Source organism: Oculina patagonica, chromosome 1, assembly GCF_052425735.1.
Source record: "Oculina patagonica isolate OP01 chromosome 1, crgOcupat, whole genome shotgun sequence".
In the NCBI taxonomy this organism is placed as follows: Eukaryota; Metazoa; Cnidaria; class Anthozoa; order Scleractinia; family Oculinidae; genus Oculina; species Oculina patagonica.
In genome coordinates, this window is record NC_135758.1 from 25,493,976 (window position 1) to 25,520,497 (window position 26,522).

Consider the following 26,522-nt stretch of genomic DNA (forward strand, 5'->3'; position numbering starts at 1 on the left):
ATTATTTGTGAGAGAAAACGAAAGCAAATGAATGAGAAATTTGGACTTTTGAGCCACCAAGTTCGGTATATTTCCAATACTTATTCTGCTGATGTAATTCGTTTTGAACGTAATGTTGAGATTTGCCGGCTTATTTTCTTGGGCTTGTTGTCCGAATTCTAAGTCTTTTGCCAGAAGAATTTTGGCACTGGGGAGGGGGGGGGGGGGGGGGGATCGTTTTTCAATAATAAGTTTAAAAATGAGTCACTTAGTGTATTATAAGTATTAAATGACGAAAAACTATTCCCTAAAAGAACCCCTTTCATAAAAGATTACAAATATAACACAATTTAACATCATTAACTAAGTTAAAAAGTGAGTGGAACTCCACAAGTCCATTTATAAAAGATTACAAATATAATACAATTTAACATCATTAACTAAGTTAAAAAGTGAGTGGAATTCCACAAGTCCATTTACCTGCGTTAAAATAAAGTATACGGTCGTGATTTTACTTTTATATCTATGGAATCGATGATGAGTTAAAACGTCAAACAGTGAGTCAATAAGTGCATTACAAGTATTTTATGACGAAAAAACTCTTCCCTTTCATATCTCAGAAAAAGGTCTCGTTAACTTCAGTGACAAAACGGGCGTGTATAGGTCCCGTTAACGTACGTGCTATTTTTCACGTAAAAAATGTAAGCAACACTCGCAATTTCTGTTGCATAAACGCCGACACTTAAGTGCACACTTAACGAAAGTCGTAAGTGCAGCAACTTATGTGTACTTCCTTAGTCGACCACTATGTATACCCGTAAGCATTACAGACGCTTAATGCAACCTGGCCCTAAGATTGTCTCCCCCTAAGATTGTCTCCCCCTAACGATTTGCAACCATACCAACAATTACAAAAGGCAAAGTAGATGCAAGATTCAAGAAGAAGCAAACTAATATAAAATTAAAAAGTTAAATATTTATAATAATGGATTAACCTGTTTTTTATTTTACTTACATTTTTACCACTTGTTTGATCTTAGAATTCCCGAACTGTGACATATCCTTAATTTGATTACCATCAAATCCTCTGAAAAAGAGGAAAATAGTTTTATCCAACGTGAGGAAATAAAAATTGTTTTTTTTTTATAACTACAAGACTTGTTATAATATGTTATTGTTAAACAGTTGAAGTTTCAAGCCGGAATAAGCCCTTTATCAGCTAATCTGTTTATTTCAAGGAATGCTTAACGACGTTCTCTTGAACGAAAATGGTGAAGAAAACATAAATTTTGGGAACGTTTATTCGACCATAACAAACAACAGACGAATTACCAAGTGGATTTAAATCCACCAATTACAGACTCACTAGCAGTAGGAAATCTTTGTCTGCTGCCATGAGACACAAAATTAACATAATTTATGTATGCTGCCGTACAACAATTGATTCCAGTACATTTTTCGGTTGATTCGATTCAGTGCAACGTTGCAACTTGCCAAGGATTTGTTAAAACTTAATGCAATTTCGATGTTGCTGTGGTAACTATCGTCCAAAGCCCTGTACAAGTTAGCCGAGTTAGCTAAAATTACTCTTTCGCCTCTTTCGCCTTTCGCTTCTCGTCGAAAAACTTTGAGCTAAGCGATACGCTACCCACCTCATTTATTTTCCATGTCAGGTTAAACTCAAAAAAGGGTAGTGGCGGATAACCGAGATTAAAGGGGTAGTGTTACTAAGATTTAGTGCTACTTGAAAATCCAATGAAGGTGTTGGTATTAATGGAAAATCCACCAATAGTAGTCTGGCCTTGGTGAAACGTACTGTACTGGTCATGAAAATTGTTGAAAAGTAGTTTGGCTACGGGTGGATAGGAATGAAGTGGACGAAAACTTGAAAAAGTCGGGCCGACGTTTTCAAGTTTGGCAGTGTTACTTGGAAGAAAATCACATTTACTGTTTCTTCACATCTCGGCGAAATGTATTTGTTTTTATTTTTTTGAAAACTGAGTGCACCCTAACAGTTTTAGTCTAGTTTACACAAAAACTTAGAAGACTTCCTGTGACAATGTCCTTTAAGTAAACTAATCATCAAAACTGCGGAAATGCATTACATTGGAACCCCGATATAACGATATGCCAAGGGAGGAGTAAAGTTATCAGACTCGTACCCAGTCGTTACTCGTTTTTTCGTTTTTGGCTACGTTCGAAGAGGATGATGGGAAGGACGTAGAAAAAGTAACGACTGCCAGAAAACGAATCCAAGATGGCGGCCGATTTTTCCGCAAAAAACAATGCACTTGAAGAAAGGCCATTTCAGCACTGTTTTTTAGCTCGTAATCTTCCTTGTCCGCACGCTAATTGCTCCGAGAGTGTTTCCTGTTATTCTCGTGATGGAATCGACCACCATTGTCGGGTTAGTCACAATTGCCATATAAACCAAGACGCAGGAGTCCTTCTGAAAAATAATCACTCAGAAAAAAACCCTAACATGTATAAAGAGTCTTTCAAATGAGTACAAGTCAAAGGTAGTTAAGTTTATTGCTATGGCCAAATGTACTTACGAAAGGAACCTTGTTGAAAGCAAAAGCGAAGGACACGAATTCCAGATTCACCACGATTCCACTAAAATATGATATTGCAAAATTATGCATCTCAGCAACTCAAGCAGCTAAACTCTATGGCACATACCTGTAACACAAGGGTTATTACAAGCTTACGAAAAAGGTAGTAGGCCACAGATATTTATCGTTGACTCGTCAGAGTTTGTGAAGTTCAGTATAGACCAATGTATGGTTCCACAAGTCTAGCAGTACTGTTGAAATTGTGAAATCTTTTTACGCGAAGTTGGTATGTTTTGTTATTAAAAGATGTAGTTCTGTATACTGGTTTCTATGCTTTTGTTTGTCCCTGATACATATGCTATGAAAACAGGATTTCAACTTGTAAAGATTTCAAGCTATCAGCACACAAATTCCACAATATAAAGGTCTTTCATAGGCTTATTTATATATATTTATCAAAACCACATAGCAGAACTGTAGGTGTACACTACCAGGCCTACCTATACAATTCTTGTTGGTGTAGATGACAGCACACTTGATGATTTTTTTTTCAAGAAGCTTGGGTTCAATTCCCAAACAAGTACATTATGGTTCTGTGCACCTATTTCTGCTCTTAATTATTATTACTAGAGCTCATAATTAAACTATATTGTGGAAACATGTGTTCTTGTAATCCATGTTCCATAATATTCTAGCCAATTGATTTCATGAAGAGGATGCCGAGTTTATTGTTTAGCAAGTATCTATTTGTGAAGTTGTATAAATCTTCCACAACATTTATTATTTTTGTTTTTAGCTTCCATTGATAATGATAACATGCATGCTAACAAACAATTGTCTCTGAAATTTAGTAGAGTTATTTTAATTCATTATGTCACATTAAATCAAGCAATTACAAGCAATTTCTGTAGAAAAATTAAATTCCGTATCTTGCAATATTATACATTATCATAGTAATTTCCCTTCCCCATATGAACCCCACTCCACAGAATTTAAGTGTAAATATTTTTAACCTAAATGTAGCTTAGTAGATTTTAATGTAAATAGTGTCCCCAATTAGTTTTTTAAAGCTAAATACCTTGACACTATAATAAAGTATCCATTCATTCATTCACACCAACTATAGTAACTTTTTTACTTTGTCAACATGTTCTAATTCACTAACATATCAGTAAAAATTATACATGAACTGTAATGTGTACCACAAAAATAAAAGCCTTTGGCGTGGGAATTGTCAAAAAAATGTGCGATTTGTCATCCATCTCACTATCCCTGCATCTATGGAGGATTACTTCCAGGAAGTACACTGTGGGTCGAGATGGTATGCCCTCAACATGCATTCTATAGGTTTGAGGACAGATCAAAGATTCTAAACTCAATAAGCAGAACAACAGACTTAGACCAAAGATGTCTTCAGAAGAAGATGTTAGATAGTATTGTGGAATACTGCATGCTGAGCCATTTGCCTTAGATCTTTTAAACTGTCATACTTTGATGGGGACAGTGACACATCACTACCATGTGGCAATTTGTGTGATAATTGCTAGAATCCAAATCAATTTAAACTTAATTAACTGTTGAGCAAGCTGCATTAACCTTCAAAGGATGAAAATGTAAAAATAGATGTACTAAACAAAAATTTCCAACGCAATTTGGGCTGGGAAAGGCCAAGTTAAAATCTGAAGGGCAAGCCATACGATTTTTCAATAACTGATTGTCAATGGATTTACGCAAGAGAACTTGATAGATCAGACAGAGAACACATCTGCATCATTTTGAACACTGACTGAAAAAGCATACCAAGTCAAGAATGGAATAGGCACAGTTGCTTCAAGTCTATAATAAATAAGAAAGGAAATACTAATATATACCTGTAAAATAGAGAGCAAACAATACACCTGTGAAATAATAAGCTAACAAGATATGCTAAAGTTTGCCGATTCTTTGTTTCCTGTTGTCTACTGTGTAGTAGTAATTAATACTAACTATTTCTCAGGTATATTGTTTGTGCTCAGCCATAACGTTTATTTTTATTGTTCAAGCCATACAACACTGGTGATGCTGAGAACCTCTACTATGTTATGCAAAACTGACAAAATGACAAAACTGCAATTATACTGCATTTCCCTTTGTCTAAATATCACTACTATCTAACTAACATTAATTGCATTGAATCGTTAACCAAAAATTTCTCTAATTTTCAGCTCATTCTAAGACCTTTTACAAGACTTTTATAACTAATAAAAACACATGAAAACCATGCAGGCTTAATGCTTTGAGAAATCATTTTGAAATTTTTGAAAATATTCCTTAACTTATATGTGTTGTGGTTTAAATTTATCTTTGGTTTAAAATTTTTCAAACCAGTTTTATTTTTATTTTTCATTGTCTCATATTCATTATCATAATCTAAAACAAAGGGAAGTAAAAATCAAACTGGTTTGAAAAAAATTAAACCAAGGAAAAAATTAAACCACAACATATGCAAAAAAAATTTTGGTTCCAATAAATAGCTATGACTAGTCGAAAAGAGCACAAAAAAATTATTATGAGACAGTCTTTAATGGTCACATACAAAATGATGTACAATTACAAATGAGTAGGCTTGGTGTACTTGAAGCCATCGTATTGCGAGCTGTATATGTTGTAAGAGAGTTCTACTTTGATTTTGAGTGTTTGTCAGGTCTATCATCGTCTTAAAATATCAAAATAGGCTGGAATTTACACAATGATCGTACTAAAAACATAAACTATTTCAAAATAGATGTAAAAACATTCCCACTTACCCTCGTAATTCAGCTCGTGGAGAGATATATCCAAACTCTCGACCTCAGCTGAAGCTGCATCCGCCATCTTGAATGGCAACAGACTTTGAAAATATTGTCATAATTCAACAAATACGAACTGTATAACGTCCAAACTTAATATTTAGTCTTGAATATACTACTCAAGAAGAAAGAAGTCTAAAAAGTTCCATAAATCGGCTGTATATTGATGCTTGCAAGAAATGTCGAATTTGTGCAAGAAAATTTTGGTTTTCTGCCAGTCGCTTCGCAAAATAAGTTCGTCCTTCCCTTGATGCCTTGCGCGCCGCTAAAAAAAGCAAGAGAAGCGACTGGGTACGAGTCTGGGGTTCCACTGTATCTAAACGCTCCATAACTCACATATTTTCCATCTCCGCTGGAAGACCAGTTAAATCTGGAACAGATGTCAACCTGTTGCGCCTCATACGCCTGGAGGAATGATAACATAGAATGTAGCTATTTATTAAAGTGATTAATTTGATTAAAAATTCTAAACTGCTCCAAGGGTTTTATTTATATACTTTCAATCTTGTATTTACAATTTAGTTAGTACGACTTGGTCTTATTAATGCAAGTGACAGGATAAACACATAAAGCTGCTTAGTGAAGCGATGTAAGTTCAATTTTATTTAAATATTATTATTATTATTATAATTATTATTATTATTATAATTATTATTATTATTATTATTATTATTATTATTATTAATAATAATATTATTATTAATTATAACTGACTGGCTAACTATAAAGTGTCCGGTGGTTAATTGGACAAAAAACACCCAATATTTAGCAGTTGATGTTTCGAGCGGTAGCGATTAATACAAGACTCGACACTTACAAATCAATGAGTTTATTGAACCGTTTAAATGTTCCATCTGCTATCGTTGTAAGGTCGTTGAAAGATACACTCCTGTAAGGAAATTGACACAATCATTGGCAATAAGCAAACAGACTTGAAGAAGGAAGCGGAATGGTATTTTCCACTTTGAAGTTCTTCAGAATTGTGGTGAAACAGGTAGAGCAGTTTGATCAAGCCGAGCGCCCTCCTAAAATGTTCTGCAATTGGCAAAAGGTTAAATGGAGCCGAAACCAATTGTGGAATTGCACGCATTTTAGGCATCCCACTGATGAACGGGAAAGCCTTTACGTTCACGGTCTGTCCTCTTAGAACCGTCTTAATTAAGTAACAGCTCTTCATTGACGGTTTTAATCAGACTATGCTTTAGAGTTGAAAACTAAAGTGCTACATAAAAGCCCAGCTTCTCAACACAGACTGCTCGATCCGCAAACATTACTACCAGTAACTTACAAGGTCACGAAATTTTCAGATGGTCCTTCAAAGGTGCCTGGCTTTATATTCGACAGCTGGTTTGAAAAAAGGTCACTGCAAGATATGAGACAAGATTACTTTATCCAAGATCAAGAGAGCAAAACCTTTTTCCTCAGACAAATGCACACAAAGTGTGGTTAAACTAAATAGAACTGCATGAAAACAAAATAGTGTCGTAAACTTACAGATGTTCCAGCTTTTTCATCGCTCGAAAGGTTCCACTCTCAATGTTCTTTAGATTGCAGTAAGCCATGCTTCTAATTAAATAGCAGATGTTTCAAAATGCAGATAAATTAAGAAAGTTTGAAAAAGTGTATTTTTTTAAATGTATACAGTAATATAAATTGCAGTAATATAAATTGCCCTGACGAAGTGTTTTGAATAAACACGAAATATCGGCAAAGTCATTTTCTTCCAGTAATATAAATTAATTATACAGTAATATGAATTAATAATATATGCATTGAACAATTTTAATTGAAACGTTTCAGCTCTGCAAACAATCAACAATATATTCAACAATTTAACCTATTTTTTTAAACTTCTGTCCAAGTTCATAATAATTAATAGTCTTTATAAGTATATCTTACGCTTTTTACTGAAGTTTTTATTCTTTTTATTGCTCTCTTATATTTTTATTTGCACACGACCTCACAAACTAGTAGCTCTAGATCTGATCTCATGTATTGTGCATAAATAAAGTTGTAATTTAGGTAAGGTAAAGGTAAAGTCTGCTTCGAGCCTAGAGGCCCATACAAGCCGGAGCTTATCCCGGTTTCCGTAGCATTAAGCGACTGAGAGTATTGCTACTCCCCCCTGGATGGGATGCTAGTCCATCGCAGGGTTACCCCCCAGCAGTAAATTCGCCGGTACCCATTTATACACCTGGGAGGAGAGAGGCACTGTGAGAGTAAAGTGTCTTGCCCAAGAACACAACGCAGCGCCCCGGCCAGGCCTCGAACCCGGGCCGTTCGACTCGGAGGCGAGCGCGCTAACCATTAGGCCACCGCGCTGTGAATATCGACTTTTACAACTTTTTTGAAATTGCATAGCAAACCATGGCCAAGTTTCACCCAAACGCCATAGATATTATTTGCAAATATAACTTGTAACAAGGTCCCCACAGAGTTGATGGTATTGTCAGGTACCAGAAACTAAGTAAGTAAGTATGGGTGTGTGCGTGTGTGTATGTCTGTATGGGTATACACTTCCATATTGTGAAAAGTACCTTTTACACATGCAGGCAATGGTTTGAACTGTACATTGCAGTTGCTCAATGAAATTGCTTTTTAAAGTTTTGCGTGGCGCAGCATCCTACCTAAAAGAGGAAAAATAAACTTACAAATAGCGCATGTTGTCAAAGCCAGCAAAAGTATCTGAAGTTAATTCAGGTCCAATTGGATTCCTTGTGATATCTCTGCGAAGATGAACACAACAACAATCATCTTAACTAAACAGTTATTCGGGTTAATATTAATGTAATTATGAAAAAATTAATCTTTAGTCATGTAATGTAACAGAAGAAACTTAAAAGATTCTTCTGTTATTTCCTAATATTTTTATGAAAACTTAAACATACTTACAAGTTGCTGATACGTTTCGATTCTTTCAGAATGACTTTTAAATCGTTCAACGATAGCCTGTTGTTTTCCAGTTTGCTGTTAAAAAAGAGCAAAAGAACTTTTTTCACTCACGTAGCCAGCATCTATGCAAATTAACTGGAACAAAAGGAAACGTTTACACACACAAAAAAAACTTCAAATTCCACAGAATTGGCTTGATACACCAACATGGCCGCCGTTTCATTGTTTTGGAACGCCAGTATGGCTGCCGTGACGTCATGTGAAAACGCTTTATACTGTAAGTTAGACAATAATCAATAAGTAACGCGTGTTGTGATTGGCCTATTGCTCTTGATGTATGAAACGGCACATCGATGATTTTATGGTTTAACGCGGTCTGATTCCAGAGCGCCAGGTCGAGAAAGTTGGTCCAAACTGTTTTTCGCCGACAAAAGAATATTTTAATCTTAAAGAGGTTCAAAACGGTTTCCAGCATTTTCCAGCTTTTATACTTTGATGGGTCAGTACTACGAATATTTATCAGTTGCCATGCTGCCGCAATTATAATAGTAAAGAAATGTCTAGTAATTGATGAAAAAGTTGTGGTCATTTCCATTACGTTAATCCAACCATTGCAACAGTAGAATCTCTTAAAAATACCCTTAACCCTATCCAGACCGAAGGGGGGGGGGGGGGGGGGGGGAAGTGTCCGCGCTCACTTTGAACACTTATAACTTTTTTACAATTCAACTGAACGCTGCCAAACTTTGTGAGTTTACCCAAACTTTATCTGGGAATAATTTGGTAGGATAGGGTGCTGTGTCGGGAACTTGACGTTAACATGGAAACGGCATTTTGACAGGCATGTTTTCCCAAATTTGTTTATTTTTGTGTTGGTATTGATGAAAAATCTATCTTAATGCTTTATTTCCACCTTTTTAGAGCTTTATTGCGCTGTTTTATAGATTTTGAGTACTTTTCAGTAATTTTGGTGGGTTTTCTGACGTTTTGGAAAAATTTTGAAATCCAAGATGGTGGATACAAGATGGCGGCTGTTTTGACATCATAATATAATTGTCACGTGATGTGACGTCATCATCCCATGTGACGTATACCAAAAGAGGGATTTTTGGACGTACTATATATATTCTAAGTTTCATTGTGATCGTTTAAATAATCTGGAAGTTACAGAGGGGGGGTGGGGGTCGCAAAATCTGCCCCCCCCCCCCCCCCCATTTTGTATGATGGAATAATGATCAGCATGTCAAGATACATGTATAACTTGTGGCAAAGTTTAAAAAATCTGTACATGGTCTTTGAAGACACTTAATTTTCGAGAAATTTAAGGAAGCCTTTAACCTCATGTTCAGATATAGGCAGGAAAAGCGAAAATTATTTTTTAAAACAGGTTATATTATGCCGTTAACGTTGCTATTGTAACTTGTTATGTCTCAAGAAAATAAATTTAACTTTTTCACCATTGCTTGGGCATCTGTTAAATACCAAAACTGCGGCGCCAACTGATAAAAAGAGTCGCAGTATTGATCCGTCAAATTGAGGTGTTGAAAAGTGCAGGGTTCGAAACTGTTTTGAGCCACCTTAACTGAAGAACCTCCAAGGGCAAAGTAGCACAGATTATATTTATGCGAAATGGCAAACAGTCGAATGTTACTGCTTTCATTAACAATCAATATTGGCCAAAATTTTAATTTGGGAACGAGCTTTGGCGTCATTTGTAAAGCTTTGGTCAATAAAATGTGATAAAAGTTTTCACGATAACGGTGTCATCGTGAGAGATAAAACACTTCGCTCTTCGCAAAGGCCAGATAACTGGCGTTCTCTTTACATTTTCTCGAATCATTGAGTAAAATTTGTTAGAAAAATGGACAATGATTTCCATTCTTTCACCATAAATGCAGGTAAAAAACAGAAAACCTCAGAAGCAGAACGTTTGCTGTTTGAGGAATAAACGAACGTGATACGTAATCTCTCTGTAGATGCAAACGAGACGTCTAAATTTACTTAGAACATCGGCAATCAATTTATTAAAACAATTCCTTAACGACATCGAACATTTATTGAACGAAAAAAAAACATATCCTGTAAGTTATTAAACACACGATTTTTTTATTTTGTAAATTATAAAAAAGGAATATGCGTTCACGGCAATATGATGTTTGTCCAGGCAGGATAATTTGCAATTAAAGTGCCACTATGATCAAATTTTCGATTTCCATTTTTTTACATTTTCGTGTACAATAAGACTTTCTTACTCACCTTATCAATTTTCAATCCATTACGAACATCAGAAGTCGTTTTATTTTAACGCTTATTTCCGATAATTTACGGCTGCCATTAAACAACCTTGTTCCAAGGCTTGGTTGCGAATAGGAAGAAAATGACGTCGAAGGCTGCAAAATACCTCACAGGTTGAAATTATAATAACAATATGTATTATATAGCCGCGAGTGTTTTACTGGAAAATTAACCACTCGTAAAATTCATACGAAACTGCATCCGGGACTGTAGCGGCGTATTTTCCATATCCTCACTAGTGAGGATATCGATGACGTCATTTTCCGCCTTTGTTTGTTTGTGCAAGGCTGGCAAACGCCGGTTGGAAATGGCGAGCTATCCGGTGATTCGTAAAGTTCACTGATTTTAAAATAAAAGCTTTTACTGAGGAGCAGGAAAGTGCTAACACGAAGAAGAAAACTTCATATGACTTGAAATTATTTAAAAGAGCTTCTTGCTTGTGGAAAGTCAGACGAAGGGAGAGAAATCAAGAAATTTCAGCTGCCGAACTACAAGACTTCGCGATCAGAAATCAGTAGAAAAGCGGTGAGTTGGAGCAGAAACAGATTTCAAAACGGCGAATTATTTATTGTCTGTGACATTGATGAAAGCTGATAAACAGACTGTTTATTCATTTACGTTATACATCTTTTGAAAGCTTCAGTTCGCGAAATTTTGTCTTTCAGTTTCGCAATTTGCTCAGTTGTTATATTTAGCCGTCGCTCGTGTTTAAGCTTTTGATTAATAAAATTTTTTTAACTTTTACTTCATGCATGATTTTTGTCTATATAATAAAAAGAAAATTACACGGTGGCTTGAAGATATGAATTTTATTTTCTCGTGGTAAAAGCAATATTTTACTCATTCGCTGAGCTCATTCGTAAAATATTGCTTCACCACTCGAAAATAAAATTCCTATCTTTGCGCCGCCGTGTAATATCCTCTATGTATTGAAACTCACGCGAAAAGCAACAAAAACTTTGGGCTTGTTTTTCGTGCAATTTTGTATGCTGATTGTTATTCTAATTTCAACTCGTGAGGTATTTTAGCCTTTGACGTCATTCTCTCCCTATTCGCAACCAAGCCTTGGAACAAGGTTGATTAATGGCGGCCGTAAATTCTATGGAATAAATGTTATAATTAAACAACTTCTGATGTTCGTCATAGGTTAAAATTTGTCAAGGTGAGTAAGAACAACTGAGCAGGAAAGGATCAACATCCAGATAAGAAGGCGAAAGTGGGGTTGGATTGGGCACACCCTCAGGAAAACAAACTGCAATGTCACCAAGCTGGCACTGAGATGGAACCCACAGGGGAAGAGGAGCCGAGGCCGTCCCAGAAACAGCTGGAGGAGGACGGTAGATGACGAGGCGAGCAAAGCAGGCTACACCTGGACGCAGATTGAAAGGATAGCCCAAAACAGAACACGATGGCGAGCAGTGGTTTCCGTGGACCTATGCTCCATGGGGAGCGAAAGGGTTTAACATGAGTAAGAAAGTCTAATTGTTCACGACAATGTGAAAAAATGGAAATCAAAAATTTGATCATAGTAGCACTTTAAAAGGTCAATTTCCCAATGCCACATTATTTATATCGTTTGCAGGACCGGCACTAGCTTTATCTAATATCATATCAAATGGTAAATATTTTTTTCAACGACAACAAGTATAGAACTAGAAAATAATAATGAAAAATGATATAGACAAACAAAACTTACACTTCTGCTGCACCTTCGGGGAGGTAAAATCCGCCTTTTATGTTGTTTTTGCCAAGATATCTGCAAGAGGCAAAACCACAGCATTATTCCTTTGGGAGTAACGGCGTTGCATTTCGTTAAGAAGCCTGTGAGCAGGCTTAAGTTTGCATGGATCACACGCGCAAGCAGCAAAGCCGCGAGAAATAATCGAACAAATCAAGATGCGCGAAACGCGAAGTGACCCAAAAGTAAGCCTGCATACAGGCTTTTTGTTTAGCAAACAAACAGTTAAACCTACGATAGCATAAAATAAGTTTAAAATACGTCTGGTTAGGCATTTCGTTAGCCGGAGAGGTAGCTTACAGAGTTACCATATATTACGATTAAGTAACTGTGTGTCAAGACTTATGATACCAACTTAAGGTTTAAGACAATAACTATTTCGAAAGCTGTATTTAATTTCACTTTTACTATTTTTTATTTAACAAAAGTATTGGATCAAACTTCCATATGGCAAGCAAACTTTGCAAGGCCTTTTTTTAAAAAAAAAAAAAATCAGTTTCCTTCCATTCTGTTTTTCACGCCGTTCATTGTTCTTTTCTCGGTTCTTGCTAAGTTTTTAAAAAAAGACAGATAACTATACTTGCATAGTTGTTAGCAGTGTCAGGTTCCAAAAGGTACTGTATGGAATTGACTGCAAACTGTTCCTTGAAATATCTCTGAAAAGAAAACACAGCGTTTTTACATAAATTAAAATTTAAAGAATAGATCCTTCGGACGTGCAAAATATTGGACGATGGCTAATTTCTAGAGGGGAGACATGGTTATCTGCAAATGTCTATTTTTTGTCAAAATTCAAATTGAAAACAAAATTCTTTACCTTCTTTGCTATCTGAGTTGTGGACACACGGGTAGTTGTCAATTTAAAAATTTCCGCAAGAGACGAATGAATAGCTACTGAATGTTTTATCGACATAAAGTAAATATCCATTTTGAAAATAACGAGAAAACCTCAAGGGGGTGGCATCAACCCTTCCCCCTTCTGAGGGCTAATCACGAATGGTCCTCGACATTTTTTGATTTCTTACGCCAAAAAGCAGGATGCTATCAAGGTGCATGTGAATTTAGAGTTAAAGTAACTAACTTACATTTCCTTAAGTAATGTCAGATTCCTAAAGGCGTCTTCTTGGATCGAGCTCAAATTGTTTCCAGAAAGATTTATGAAAGAAAACCGTGGCAAGACCAGAAGAGGTTAAACCGTGTTTGGCTCTTCATGTAATGGGAAATAATCTATAGCCAAAAGGGGAGTATAAAAATTACACGGTTTAAAAAAAAAATAAACAAAATAAAATACATTGAAAGTTATGCATGATATTCTGCATATATTTACCCAGATAGAAAGATAGTATTAGGTTTTAGATAGTTTCAAGATACCCGGCGGCCGGGAAACTAAAAGCACGTGCAACCTGTGTCACTCAACGGAAGTGCGATGTTTTAATATCATAAGAATAATTTATTGCAATGGTATGTTGATAAGATTAATTGTCGGTAATCTAGTGTTTGTGGCAATCTTTCCCCTCAGTGTAGACCTAGTAACGATCCCCGTTACTAGCGAAGATCGTTACTTTACAGGTATAAGGTCAAGAAAATACGCATTATATAAGAGCGTCATGAAGCTAAAAAAACAATTGAAGAAAAAACGAAATCGAATAATAAATCCCCTATTCAACGGTTTTGTAAGTATATACTAGGACATTTTACTAATTCCTTGTATTTTTACTCCCCCCTGTATGTAAGGCTCGGAAAAATACCATAAAACGCGCAAAAACCTCTGCGGTCGAGTGTCATTTACAAAACAAAAATAAACTGTAAAGCATATATTAAAATTTGCACTTACAGCGCGACCGTGTTGGAGGGTAAATCACGTGGTACTTGCTTAATTCCTTTACATGTAACAATCATCCTATGGCCAAAAGGTTTGCATTTACAGTTCCCTGGGTGAACATCTTCCAAACAACACAAACCAGACGCAGCCAACCACCAAACTAATATGAACTGCGTCAGACCAACATACAACAAACGCTGGGCTGAAGATGCTTTCTCCATCTGCAGAGGAAAAGCTTCAATCCATATAGTAGTGTTTTATGTTAATTTAACTGTTAAAAACCTCACTCTAAATTTCCAATATTTTTGGAGAGAGACAAGTAGAGAGTTTTCTGGACACCTAAGAAAAAACAATTTAATCTAAAGTGGCGGAGAACAATAAATAAATAAATTATAAAATAAAATAATATGATGTGATGTGATGTGATATAAGGAGACGTGATGTGATGTGATTTATTAAAATATAAAACAAGATTCTCAAATGTGAATGTAAAACGGACCAAAACGCTGACCGCGCTAAATCAAGCAAATAATGAATGATTATAATTCGTCAAAATTTCCCTTAACATCGATTCAAGACGAAGTGCAATGTGTATGTTATTTCGAAACTATTCGTATTTTTGTGACAAACGAACGCGCCCTTCGATGCTAATATACTCAGACGTGGAACCGCTCTTCACAATGATCAAAGTCTTGCGTTTGTAAACTGTGTAAGGGCGGACGGGTTTTCCGGCAAAGGATTCGAATGTCAGCCATTTACATCTTCAGTACGCTTATATCGCTCTCTCAAGAAACAAAAATAATAAGTTTTATTAAATGCTCTACGCGATGAGTGAGGGGCTGGAAAAATAGATGCGCAAGTGGCATAATCCGAGATTTTCGTTATCCACAGCTATCTTTAGCACAGTGGTAATTTCCCCACCAATGTGGTTATCTATACAAGTAATAGGACGTTTTTGTTTGCATTGCAAATTTTTAGTTTGCTGCAGATTTCGGAACTTGCTTTAATCACTCAGGAAGAGAAACTCATTCCACACACACACAAAATAGAAAATAAAAATCCAGAAAATTGCTGCTAGATCGGGAGGCTAAACTGCAAAATATCCCGCAACTGAAGCTGTTCAGCGTAGCCAGCGAATAATGGCTACGTATACGTCGACACATTTCATGAATGATGTTATATTATGGCCTTTATTTAATATGTCGCTTGCCCAAACAAGTTTGTGTATTGAATTTTCGCTTCCTTTTACGCAAAGGCAATATTTGTCACACCTAATAAAGAGTAAAATATAGTAAAATTCTCAGCAGGTCAATGATTTAAAAGGAAATCCGCCAGGACTTCGAGTAGTTATTGGACAAAATTATGTACCAAAGCTATTTACACCTGATTGCAAGCTTTTGTGTTATTGCTTCAAATATCTTATCAAAAGAAATCTTTTCTAACAACACCAAACATCGAAAACAAATTTCGAAGTTCCGCTGAATTCCACTGAATCGCTTAAGACGTATTTCCAAAATGGCTACACGTGAGATTTTGCCTATACCTTGTGAACTTTGAAATTCATTTTCTCAGACTCTGATAAGAAATTGTTGTTGTTTGGTGTTATCACGGATAATTACTTACATCTTTACATTTTATTAAGGGTAGGAAATAACGCAATATGATTTAAATTATTCTGGTACTTGATTTTTGTCCATCTTTAATAAATATTACTCGACTTCCTAGTGGATTCCATCCTAATAACTCTTGGCGTGAACATCAAATGTTGCGTGAATAAAAGTCCGGCCGAGGGACTACAGGTCTGGTCACCAATAAAATGAAAATAAATCCATGAGCGAGTTCCGAACCGCGCTGGGTCCATTGCCGTGCGGTTAATAAAGTGTGCCCAAATTTTCTTAAAACTTAATAAAAAGGACATTGAGCATGTCTTCATTATTTTCGACATTTTTCAAGACTTGAAGAGTTAGTTATTTTGGAAAACGGAACAATATTTTCCCTTTCCTTTTTCTATATCGTTTGTCAATTATCGGAACAATATGATGAACACAGGAAATGTTTCTTCACACAATGCCCTTAAAAAGGGTGCCGCCAATGGTTTCGTTTCCCGAAAGTTCCATACATACCCTTGGTGAATCATTATGGCTCTAGTACTATAGTAGGCTTTTTGTTAATCTTTGACTTGGAATTGGACTATCGGGTTTTGAATTTTTTTAATCTTATCACTAAACTAGTGACTTCTTTCGTTGACTATGTTTAGTTCTTCAAAAAACAACAACATTCACTTAAAAAAATACAAGTTGTGAGCTGAATTTCGCTTAATGTGTAGCTGATCTTTCCTCGCCATTTTGAAGTTTTATTTAAGGAGATGATTCAACATTGCACATGATGGACAAAGCTCGTTTTTAAGCTCTTATTGTCAAATAAGGTAAAGTGGCTGAGATGGCTAGGAATGTATCTAAATCTACAACCTGCCCAATTACCAAAGGACTGCCTAAGATAGGTCTGGTCGTAATAAGATAAAGAGATTGATATGCTTACCTTAGCTTGAAAAGTGCGTATGGCCGCCGATAGGAAAGATCAGATTTTAAATGCATATCAAACCGAGGAAGTCTATGACTATCTCATACAAAACTGATATTGTGACAATGCCTGGGTAATTTGTTGTGGTTGAGTTTTACGCAACTTAATGAGCCGGGACCGAGTCAGGCATTAATATCAAACCGCTTAGTTTCGATGCACGACCAGCAGTTTCGGTTAGGCATTTGAATTATATGAAGTTGTCCGTATTATTAAAGTATTTTTGGTGCTTCAGTATAGTGATTGATTTCTGTGTGACAGGGCTTTTTGTGTGCGTACTTCGGTGTGCAATCCGATGGCTGAACAGCTCACAATTACGATATGTAGAAATGTATATATATTTATAAACTTGCCACACTGGCTTACTCAAAAGTCCTTCTCTTTCCTTTTTCTTTTCGGTGGCATAATAGATCATAATAGTAAAACCAACTTAAAATTCAAAATAAAAATAAACAAATTTAAAAATGGAGATGCAATGTCCTTCGACAGACTGGACAAAATATATCTGTTACATTAATGATAAATTAAACACACTCACTCATAGTTCGTTAAAACAATAAAGTGACAAAAAGGAACTCAGTTCAAATAAACACTTTTGGTATGCACAACTGGGCAGTATGCCTTGGTCAAAAAAACTTTAAAAATATTGCTACGATATATATTCTTAATCCATAAATCACCATCTTATCTTCATATTTATAATTATAGGAGCCATAAAACTTATTGCCATAACCTAAAAAGTTGATTTCTAAATCTCATTTTGCAAGTAATATGTAGGAAAAATGCTGATGAGGTCCAGGTTTTGAACGGCGATGAATTGCGATCGATTCGTCTTTTTCAATTTCCTAGAATAATCATTCTTCCTCAGGCATCGACATTTTTCATTTTTGGATAATAAAGTACAGGTAGATTTTGTTTGGTCTTGTGCCGGTCTTTCTTACATTGCCTAACATAAATCTTTGTAAAATTTACGTGAAAGATATGCTTACCTTAACTTCGAAAGAACATTAGACTGGGACGAAAGATCAGTTGTTATTCAATTTAAAAAAGAAAAACCAGGAAGTATATGTCTATTTTTTCCCTAACTGATATTGTGACAATGCCAGGGTAATACGGCTTGTTGTATTTTAACACAACTTCGTGAGCGCAATCTCAAAGGAAATTCTGTCACCGTAAACATTTTTTGATATTCAGTCACAAAAACGAGTTGTTGCTGTGTAGCACTCAAAATAATTATCAACATTAAAGTGTTCAATAATGTTATTGGAGTGCATTAAATGCTGTATCAAAACAGACGTTTCGGGGAAACCCCGCTTCATCAGCGTGAATATTCACTCCAGGAACACTATTGAACACTTATTTGATATTTAGTGCTCGATTCATTCCTTATACGTCCTTACTACTAAAATTGTAAGTGTATTTATAGCGCAAGTGAAAGCATGCACAAATATCGATGTGGTACTCTATTTGTCTGACGTCATGTCATGAATTGACTACTTTCGGTTTCGATATATAATAAATAGGTCACCAAGGGTGACATGAGTCTAATGCCGTATGGCATAGTGATACAGATTGCGCGGTTTTCGTAAGCCGGTTAAAATTGGTTAGAGGTTTGTGTTCGGGAGTTTAATTTAAAATGCTTATAGCAAGCTAGGGGCATCGCGGATGATTATGGATGAAAACGAAACAGTCATAAATGTTATATGCTTCACAAAATTTAAAGTATGAACAGGAGTTGATGTTACTTCCTCCGTATTGTCCGTAAAAGCAGAAACGATTAAACATTTGGACAAGATTGCGTGACGATTTACAAAAAGCATGTTCATTACAACAAGGGTTGAAGAACTTCACATCGTTTTCTTTCAGATTTTTCACCATTTTGATGATGACTCTTGAAACAGATTTTGCAATAAAAGCACTTGAAATAGTGACTGTTACTCCATTGTACTGTAAGCACTTAGTGACAGATTTTCCTAAAAACGGGTGTAAATGCTCACGTCAATATAATGATGACCTTTTGAACGCTGGAAACTAGGCAATTATTATCGAGCTACCATACACAGGAGCGAAGACTGTTTATCATGATGTACAAATTTCGCGAATCATCACTTCCATATCAATGTAACCATTTTATGATTTTTCTAGCTGTAAGAAGAACTTAAGTGTCATTGTCAGAGAAAACCAGGCAATGTCAAAAGATGGGGGTCAGCCGATTTCCCTAATATTTTCAGCATTTAAAACCTATCAGATAAGATTAAGATTGGTGGCATTTAAATGATTTTCTGCCTTTTCAATCCTGAGATTGACCACCCCCCTAGTTTTTGGCACAGAAAGTGCCAAAACTTTTCATAAAAAAGGCCAAATTCGCGGTGCAGGAAACAGATCTTCCTTTTGTATTTCGTGCACAAAACTTTTTCTCAAGGTAAATTAACTGGTTGTTGATGTTTTGCATGCTTAGAAACAACTTTTCAGTTTAACTGTAATTTTTACCATATTTTCTAAACTGGGTAGGTAGCTTGTGCCTTGCCGCAGAGTGAATTTGGGGGATTTTCAAATTTAATTTTTTCAAAAGTGCGGTGGTTTATTTTTTATTAAAAGCCATTTTATAACAGTCCATACCCTTCTTAAACAAAAACAAGAATTTATTGATTGGCACAAGAAACTCTTTTTCCACGAATTCAGTTCAAAAATGCCTCTGATTGCTCTTATGGCTATTTTCCTGCCAAAATTAAATCTCACTAAAATATCACAAAACATCGATAAAATTACATTTTAAAATGAAATAGTTGTATTTTAATTCATTTGAAAGGTGTAGAAACTTCAGCAAATGTGTTATTAATTAAAGTAATTGATACCGCAGACCGTGCATGAATTCATTGTGTATTTCCCGAAAAAATTTAGTCGTATTTAATTACGTAAGTATTGCTTGGATTTTCATAAATTAGTTTGGTATGTCTTAAAAGCGAGAATATAAACTTAATATATATCATTCTAAGTAGTAATGATCCAAGGTATTAAAGTAAGAAACCACGAGACGTTATTTCTCACGTTCGACGCGGAACTTTTGTCAGTTTCAATTCATGTTATCACGTGTCATTTGGGACAAACACTCTTATAAGTATGAATTGTTCGTTAGCTTTACAAGAATCACCTTGTGGTCTTCTCGGATATAGTACATAACTATTCTACCGTTAGATGCTTGTAAGCAAGATGTTACAGTTCACTTACTAGGTCTTGTTGTGAGTGGCAAGCGAGAATGGCGATTTCGAAGTTCACTGAGATGGAGCTCACTTCATTCAGATAAGGTCACTTTGACGACCTTTGACTTATCCGTTGATAGAGTGGCAGGTATGAGCATCTGTCCAGAACACTAAAAGAGAAGTAACAGCCGACTGCAGGCGACTGGCGACCTTGAAAAAGACCTGTTGTTATCATTGCACAAAGATCAATGCAAACAGATTAATGACACACGCCGTGTTTGCATGACCTTTGTAATCTATGCAATACTGTCACGCTGGTTGTAATTTGAGCTCCTCTCTTTTCAAGTTTGTCTCGAATTCTTTTTATCCCAAAAGAGACACAAAAACGCACACAAGACCCAAATAATTGGATTAGTGGAAAACACGAGGTCGGGGTCCCGGAGTCTCGGGGTGTGGAAAAGACGGGTTGTGGAAAACGCGGGGTCCCGAGGTCAGTAAAAAACACGGGGTGTGGAAAGCCCGGGGTGTGGAAAACGCGGGGTCCCGGGGTCAGTAAAAAGCACGGGGTGTGGAAAGCCCGGAATGCGGAAAACGCGGGTCCCGGTGTCTGTGGAAAACGCGGGGTCCCGGGGTCTAAAAATAAAATAAAAAAATTCTGGCTAAAAAGACATGTATAATAGTTTATCACCAAAGTAAATACATTCGTAAAACGTGTTTCCTTGCGTTGAAAGCCTATTATTAATGTCGTAAAAAAAGCCATTTAAGGTTGTGAATCATATACTTGTCTTTGTGATCCTTATGAATATCGTATTTTTTCCATTTAAAAAAAAAAACTAAATATGAGTTATATACATTTTGTTAGTTGGAAATAATTTTTTGCCAAAAATTAACCTACAAATTTTTATCCTGAATCCGAAAACATTAAGACAAACTACGCGCCAACATCGTACATGACTGGCACTGCGCTGACTTCATTCACCTAGTTTCATTCATGAATCGGCGTGGGGTGCCGTGGTTTTGGCAGTACCCAGTATTTAGGATGAGGAATATCTGTCATGACAATCTCAAATGTGAACGCTTTTGTCACTGCAACAGTATACTCTACGGCCTCCCTAAGCTTGAGCATGATAAACTGCAGCCGAATAAAGAACATTGCAGCGCGACTGATTACTGGAACTAAGCGGAAAGAACACATAACTCCCACCCTCAAGGACATGCACTGGCTTCCTGTCAAATCACGCATCGTTTTTAAGATCCTACTTTTAACCTACAAAGCCCTTAATTGTCATTCACCAACCTACTTAACTTGTCTTTTTAACGCCTATAAACCAGCTTATTCCCTTCGATCATCTGGCCAATTACTCTTACAAATTCCTGATGTGAAAACATGTACATACCTTTAAAGATCCTTTTCTTTTTACGCCCCTAAACTTTGGAACGACCTACCTTTTCATATCACTGAAAGAGTCTGAGAGCATAGCGATTTTTAAAAAGAACCCTAAAACAATTCACAAGCCGCTAGTAACTGTTTGAAAAAACAAAAAACAAATTCAACTTTGGAATAAAAAAATACGTGGGACCCCGCGTTTTCCACACCCCTTGTTTCCACAGACCCCGGGACCCCGCGTTTTCCACACCCCGGGACCCCGCGTTTTCTACACCACGGGACCCCGGGATCCCGAGATCCCGGCCCCGTGTTTTCCACTAATCCCAAATAATTAACAAATAGATTCTATTTTGCCGTGCGTCTGTTCAGTTACAGATCACACATGACGTCAAAATGTGGTATGAACAAAAAAGTGCTGATGTTCTTACCACATTTTGACGGCGTCTTCTGTGATCTATAACTGAACAGAACCACGGCAAAATTGAATCTGTTTGTTTTATACAGTAACAGAAAACTTTAGTACACTTCAGTGAAAGCAATGCCGCTACCGGTGAGCTAAAGTTGTTTTCATTTCACGATAAAGTTTTCCATTAAATTTCGGCTTTCAATTGAGTTTTTTATTCTGAAAAGAAAAAAATAAATCACGATGCTGGTTTTAGAATGGGCGCGCGGAAGAAAATTTTACTGGTGAACAATAAAAACGATAGAGTGTTTCTGTCTCGGAACTATCTGTCTGATAGTTGCCCCTTGGAAATTTGATGTTCTTATAAAAACTAGCATATTAGCATACTAGCATATTATTCTCGGGCTAATATTTGTTTGAAGAACATTAAATTTCCGCGGAACAACTATCAGCCGATAGTTCCGAGACAGAAACACTCTATCGTTTAAATAGAACACAATGGGAAAACCAATCTTTCATCATCATCAACAACAACAACAACAACAACATCATCATTATCCCCACAGGTGCCCCATGATCTATGATTGTTATTTTATTATAGGAAATGAAAGCTCGGATTTATGAACTTTATGGGCCATATTGCTGAACGTTGTGCTTCTGTACAAATTTAGATGGGTGTTGGGACATATTACCGTCGTCTTCAGTGATAAAAACGAGAGTACAGTCCTTAACAACATATATCCAAAACAGAGATTTGTGCGTTTATTGGTCAAATAAGAGTACATTAGAATAATTAGCACACAAGTTCATCAAGAGCGTTACGATAACAGTTGCTATAAGCAATGGTTTAAGGACAAAATGCTTCCTACATGTATTACTAACGATTCTAGCATAAAAATTGCTCAGCTAAACTTCTACCTGTGTACGTCTACTTGGGTCTTGTGTGCGTGTTTGCGTCTCTTTTGGGATGAAAAGAATTTGAGACGAACTTGAAAAGAGAGGAGCTCAAATTACAACCAGCGTGACAGTATTGCATAGATTACAAAGGTCATGCAAACACGGCGTGTGTCATTAATCTGTTTGCATTGATCTTTGTGCAATGATAACAACAGGTCTTTTTCAAGGTCGCCAGTCGCCTGCAGTCGGCTGTTACTTCTCTTTTAGTGTTCTGGACAGATGCTCATACCTGCCACTCTATCAACGGATAAGTCAAAGGTCGTCAAAGTGACCTTATCTGAATGAAGTGAGCTCCATCTCAGTGAACTTCGAAATCGCCATTCTCGCTTGCCACTCACAACAAGACCTAGTAAGTGAACTGTAACATCTTGTTTACAAGCATCTAACGGTAGAATAGTTATGTACTATATCCGAGAAGACCACAAGGTGATTCTTGTAGAGCTAACGAACAATTCATACTTATAAGAGTGTTTGTCCCAAATGACACGTGATAACATGAATTGAAACTGACAAAAGTTCCGCGTCGAACGTGAGAAATAACGTCTCGTGGTTTCTTACTTTAATACCTTGGATCATTACTACTTAGAACGATATATATTAGGTTTATATTCTCGCTTTTAAGACATACCAAACTAATTTATGAAAATCCAAGCAATACTTACGTAATTAAATACGACTAAATTTTTTCGGGAAATACACAATGAATTCATGCACGGTCTGCGGTATCAAATACTTTAATTAACATAGTTAATTCGAAATTAATTATTAACACATTTGCTGAAGTTTCTACACCTTTCAAATGAATTAAAATACAACTATTTCATTTTAAAATGTAATTTTATCGATGTTTTGTGATATTTTAGTGAGATTTAATTTTGGCAGGAAAATAGCCATAAGAGCAATCAGAGGCATTTTTGAACTGAATTCGTGGAAAAAGAGTTTCTTGTGCCAATCAATAAATTCTTGTTTTTGATTAAGAAGGGTATGGACTGTTATAAAATGGCTTTTAATAAAAAATAAACCACCGCACTTTTGAAAAAATTAAATTTGAAAATCCCCCAAATTCACTCTGCGGCAAGGCACAAGCTACCTACCCAGTTTAGAAAATATGGTAAAAATTACAGTTAAACTGAAAAGTTGTTTCTAAGCATGCAAAACATCAACAACCAGTTAATTTACCTTGAGAAAAAGTTTTGTGCACGAAATGCAAAAGGAAGATCTGTTTCCTGCACCGCGAATTTGGCCTTTTTTATGAAAAGTTTTGGCACTTTCTGTGTCAAAAACTAGGGGGGTGGTCAATCTCAGGATTGAAAAGTCAGAAAATCATTTAAATGCCACCAATCTTTATCTTATCTGATAGGTTTTAAATGCTGAAAATATTAGGGAAATCGGCTGACCCCCATCTTTTGACATTGCCTGGTTTTCTCTGACAATGACACTTAAGATCTCTGAGAGTCGTAAAAGCATGAAATTCGATTTCAGTGTATGGCAAAGGCCGGGACAGTGTAATACTGCAAAGCGGCCAAACAAACGCATTTTGATTTAGTCGCGTAACTTGATTTACATTTATCCATGTACATCTTTTATTTTTGAAGATTTTTGTTTGCACTGTAAAGAAAAAATTGGTCAAAATTCGAATGACTTAAATACAAAAACCGAGGTAAAGTTTTCTATTTTTTAAAACAAAATAAATATTTGGTCGCATTGTGTAAATAAACGCGAGTCGCCGTCGAAATATTTTTTCTCAAAGACGTCTTGCTTTTTAAGCAAGACGAAAACACAAGTGCTTAACTGAACTGAAAACGAAGATTTATTTTCACAAAAAGCTTACAAATGTCTTAACTGGAAAATTATTTCGTCCTGTTCAAGTGTTGAATAATCGTGACTTGAGAAAGAACTTTTAATTATGCGTGGGAACACGTGTCGCTGATTGGCTGTTTTTAATTGAAACTAATCGTGCGTGTCCGTACGGAGTCCGTTCTTGCAGCTGATCATTGCTTTCTACATTACAGCGAACGATTATCGATCCCGAACCATTCCCTTGGGATTGCTAACAGCTTTTTTTCATATAACAAAGAGTCTAATGCGCATGCGCAAAGCGCACGCAAGCATTAGACTCAAAAATATAAATTGTTTAAGGAAGCCAGGGAAGACTTAGACGCTCCATTCTTGACTTAGATCTATCGACTACCTAAACTTCTGCTTTGAAACAAGGTAAGCTATTTTCTTTATCGTGTCTGGCTTTTCGAAGACGTTGACCTTCATTCTTTTACTCACGCATATCACTGAATTCGTGACTTGTTTTGAAGAACATGCTTTGATTTCAAAAGATCTATCCACTGCATAAACTTCTGCTTATCCACTGTTTAGACTCCTGGTATCAAACACGGTCAGCTTTCTTTTCTTCATCGTGTCTGTCTTGTCGAAGACGTTAACCTTAATCCTTTTATTCGTGCATATCGTGACTTGTTTGAAGAATATGTTTTGTTTTCTAAAGAGAAAATTCATATGGAAAGTACAAGTTTTGGCTGACTTTTGCTTTTGCTGATAAAATGTGTAGCTCCTCTTGCTTCGCCGTTTGACTTCATGTGCTTTACACTGAAACGTAACTAATAAGGCTCTACATATATAAGCGCCGTCATATATTACTGCCTTATAAACATGTACATTTCCATGCGTAATATAAAATCGTCGTCCAGCATGCAGCAAGCTGTTTCGTCTTTTTATCTGCGCGCCTACGACTATGGAGCTTTTTCCTACGCTGCGCTTCTCCTGTGGAGTTCGTTGCCACCAGATAAAAGGCTCTGTGACTCACTAACTACCTTACAGAAACTACTGAAAACGTATCTGTTAAAGAAGGCATTTTGCGAGCTTTAAAGTTATTCTTTTTCTGTTAACTTTTTTTTTCTTTTTAATTTCACTTTAGATCATAGGCTAGATTTGATAAATTAATTATTTAGTGATATTTTTAAGTATTTTTAAAATTACATTAACTTGAAAAGTACATCATTACTGAAATAAATTTGCCTTCACGGCTTCGGTCAAGGTTCGGTCTTGAACAAGTTAGAACAACTAAGTGTTTCGTGGTACATTTACAGTTACATTTACTCTAAAGGACATCGCGCCAGCTATAAAAGGAAAACAAAATAGTTTAAGTATTTACACATTAAAAAAGTGAAATATATAAACCTAAGTAGACGTTTAAAAGAGGGAACAAATTTTACAGACACAAATTTTACCAAAAGTTTGTTCCATTCTTGTTCTTGGAATAAAAAAACTATAATAAGATATTTTTTATTTGCTTTAAGAAGTTTAAATTAAAAATGGTGACTGACTCGAAGTCTACTTCTGAGGAAGTGTTCTCATTTGCCACTCAGGCTCCATATACGATAAGCATGTAGCGATAGTGTTAACGTTTTTCAGTCTTTATTTAGTTTGATATTCTGCCTTGTGGTTGATCAAGAATGTGTCTTGGTATTATTAGGCATCCTAATTGCAAAACATGGCATTGAACGCTCAGCGCCTGATTATTATCCACCTCTCAGTCTGTGTGATGCTGTCCATTGGAATAACAATCAAATATGGCAAGTACTGCGATAAAAATAATATATTCTTATTCTTTATTTTATTTTTCAAAACTTACGCATGTACGTACGCATGTTGGTACTTAGCTAGGTACGTAGGGTCCATTCTCGTTCCCAGAGCCCTTCGTTTCTTTTGGTCACGTGGTCGGCGAAACGGAGAGCTCTGGTAACACTGATTACCGGATGTCATTAAATCCACGACATCCGGTAGCGCATGCCCACTGCATAAATGTTCGTCTGCGCCTGCTCAGTAAAAGAAAGGGGAAGGCTGGGGCTGACTGAGACGAGGATAAAGCGAAGTTGAA

General features: G+C 36.2%; 1 protein-coding gene across 1 annotated transcript in view; it reads right to left on the bottom strand.

Moving 5' to 3' along the window:
- The window catches only part of LOC144646519 (uncharacterized), a 72,816-nt gene that overhangs the window by 21,240 nt on the left and 25,054 nt on the right, over window positions 1-26,522 (bottom strand). The window contains exons 2-12 of the mRNA XM_078506498.1: window positions 14,126-14,330; window positions 13,373-13,448; window positions 12,872-12,943; window positions 12,246-12,305; window positions 8,255-8,329; window positions 8,014-8,088; window positions 6,857-6,928; window positions 6,651-6,725; window positions 6,180-6,251; window positions 5,699-5,767; window positions 5,321-5,403 (exon numbers count right to left, since the gene is read on the bottom strand). Of these exons, the coding sequence (XP_078362624.1) occupies window positions 5,321-5,403; window positions 5,699-5,767; window positions 6,180-6,251; window positions 6,651-6,725; window positions 6,857-6,928; window positions 8,014-8,088; window positions 8,255-8,329; window positions 12,246-12,305; window positions 12,872-12,943; window positions 13,373-13,448; window positions 14,126-14,330 (934 nt within the window). The remainder of the gene's footprint in view (window positions 1-5,320; window positions 5,404-5,698; window positions 5,768-6,179; window positions 6,252-6,650; window positions 6,726-6,856; window positions 6,929-8,013; window positions 8,089-8,254; window positions 8,330-12,245; window positions 12,306-12,871; window positions 12,944-13,372; window positions 13,449-14,125; window positions 14,331-26,522) is intronic.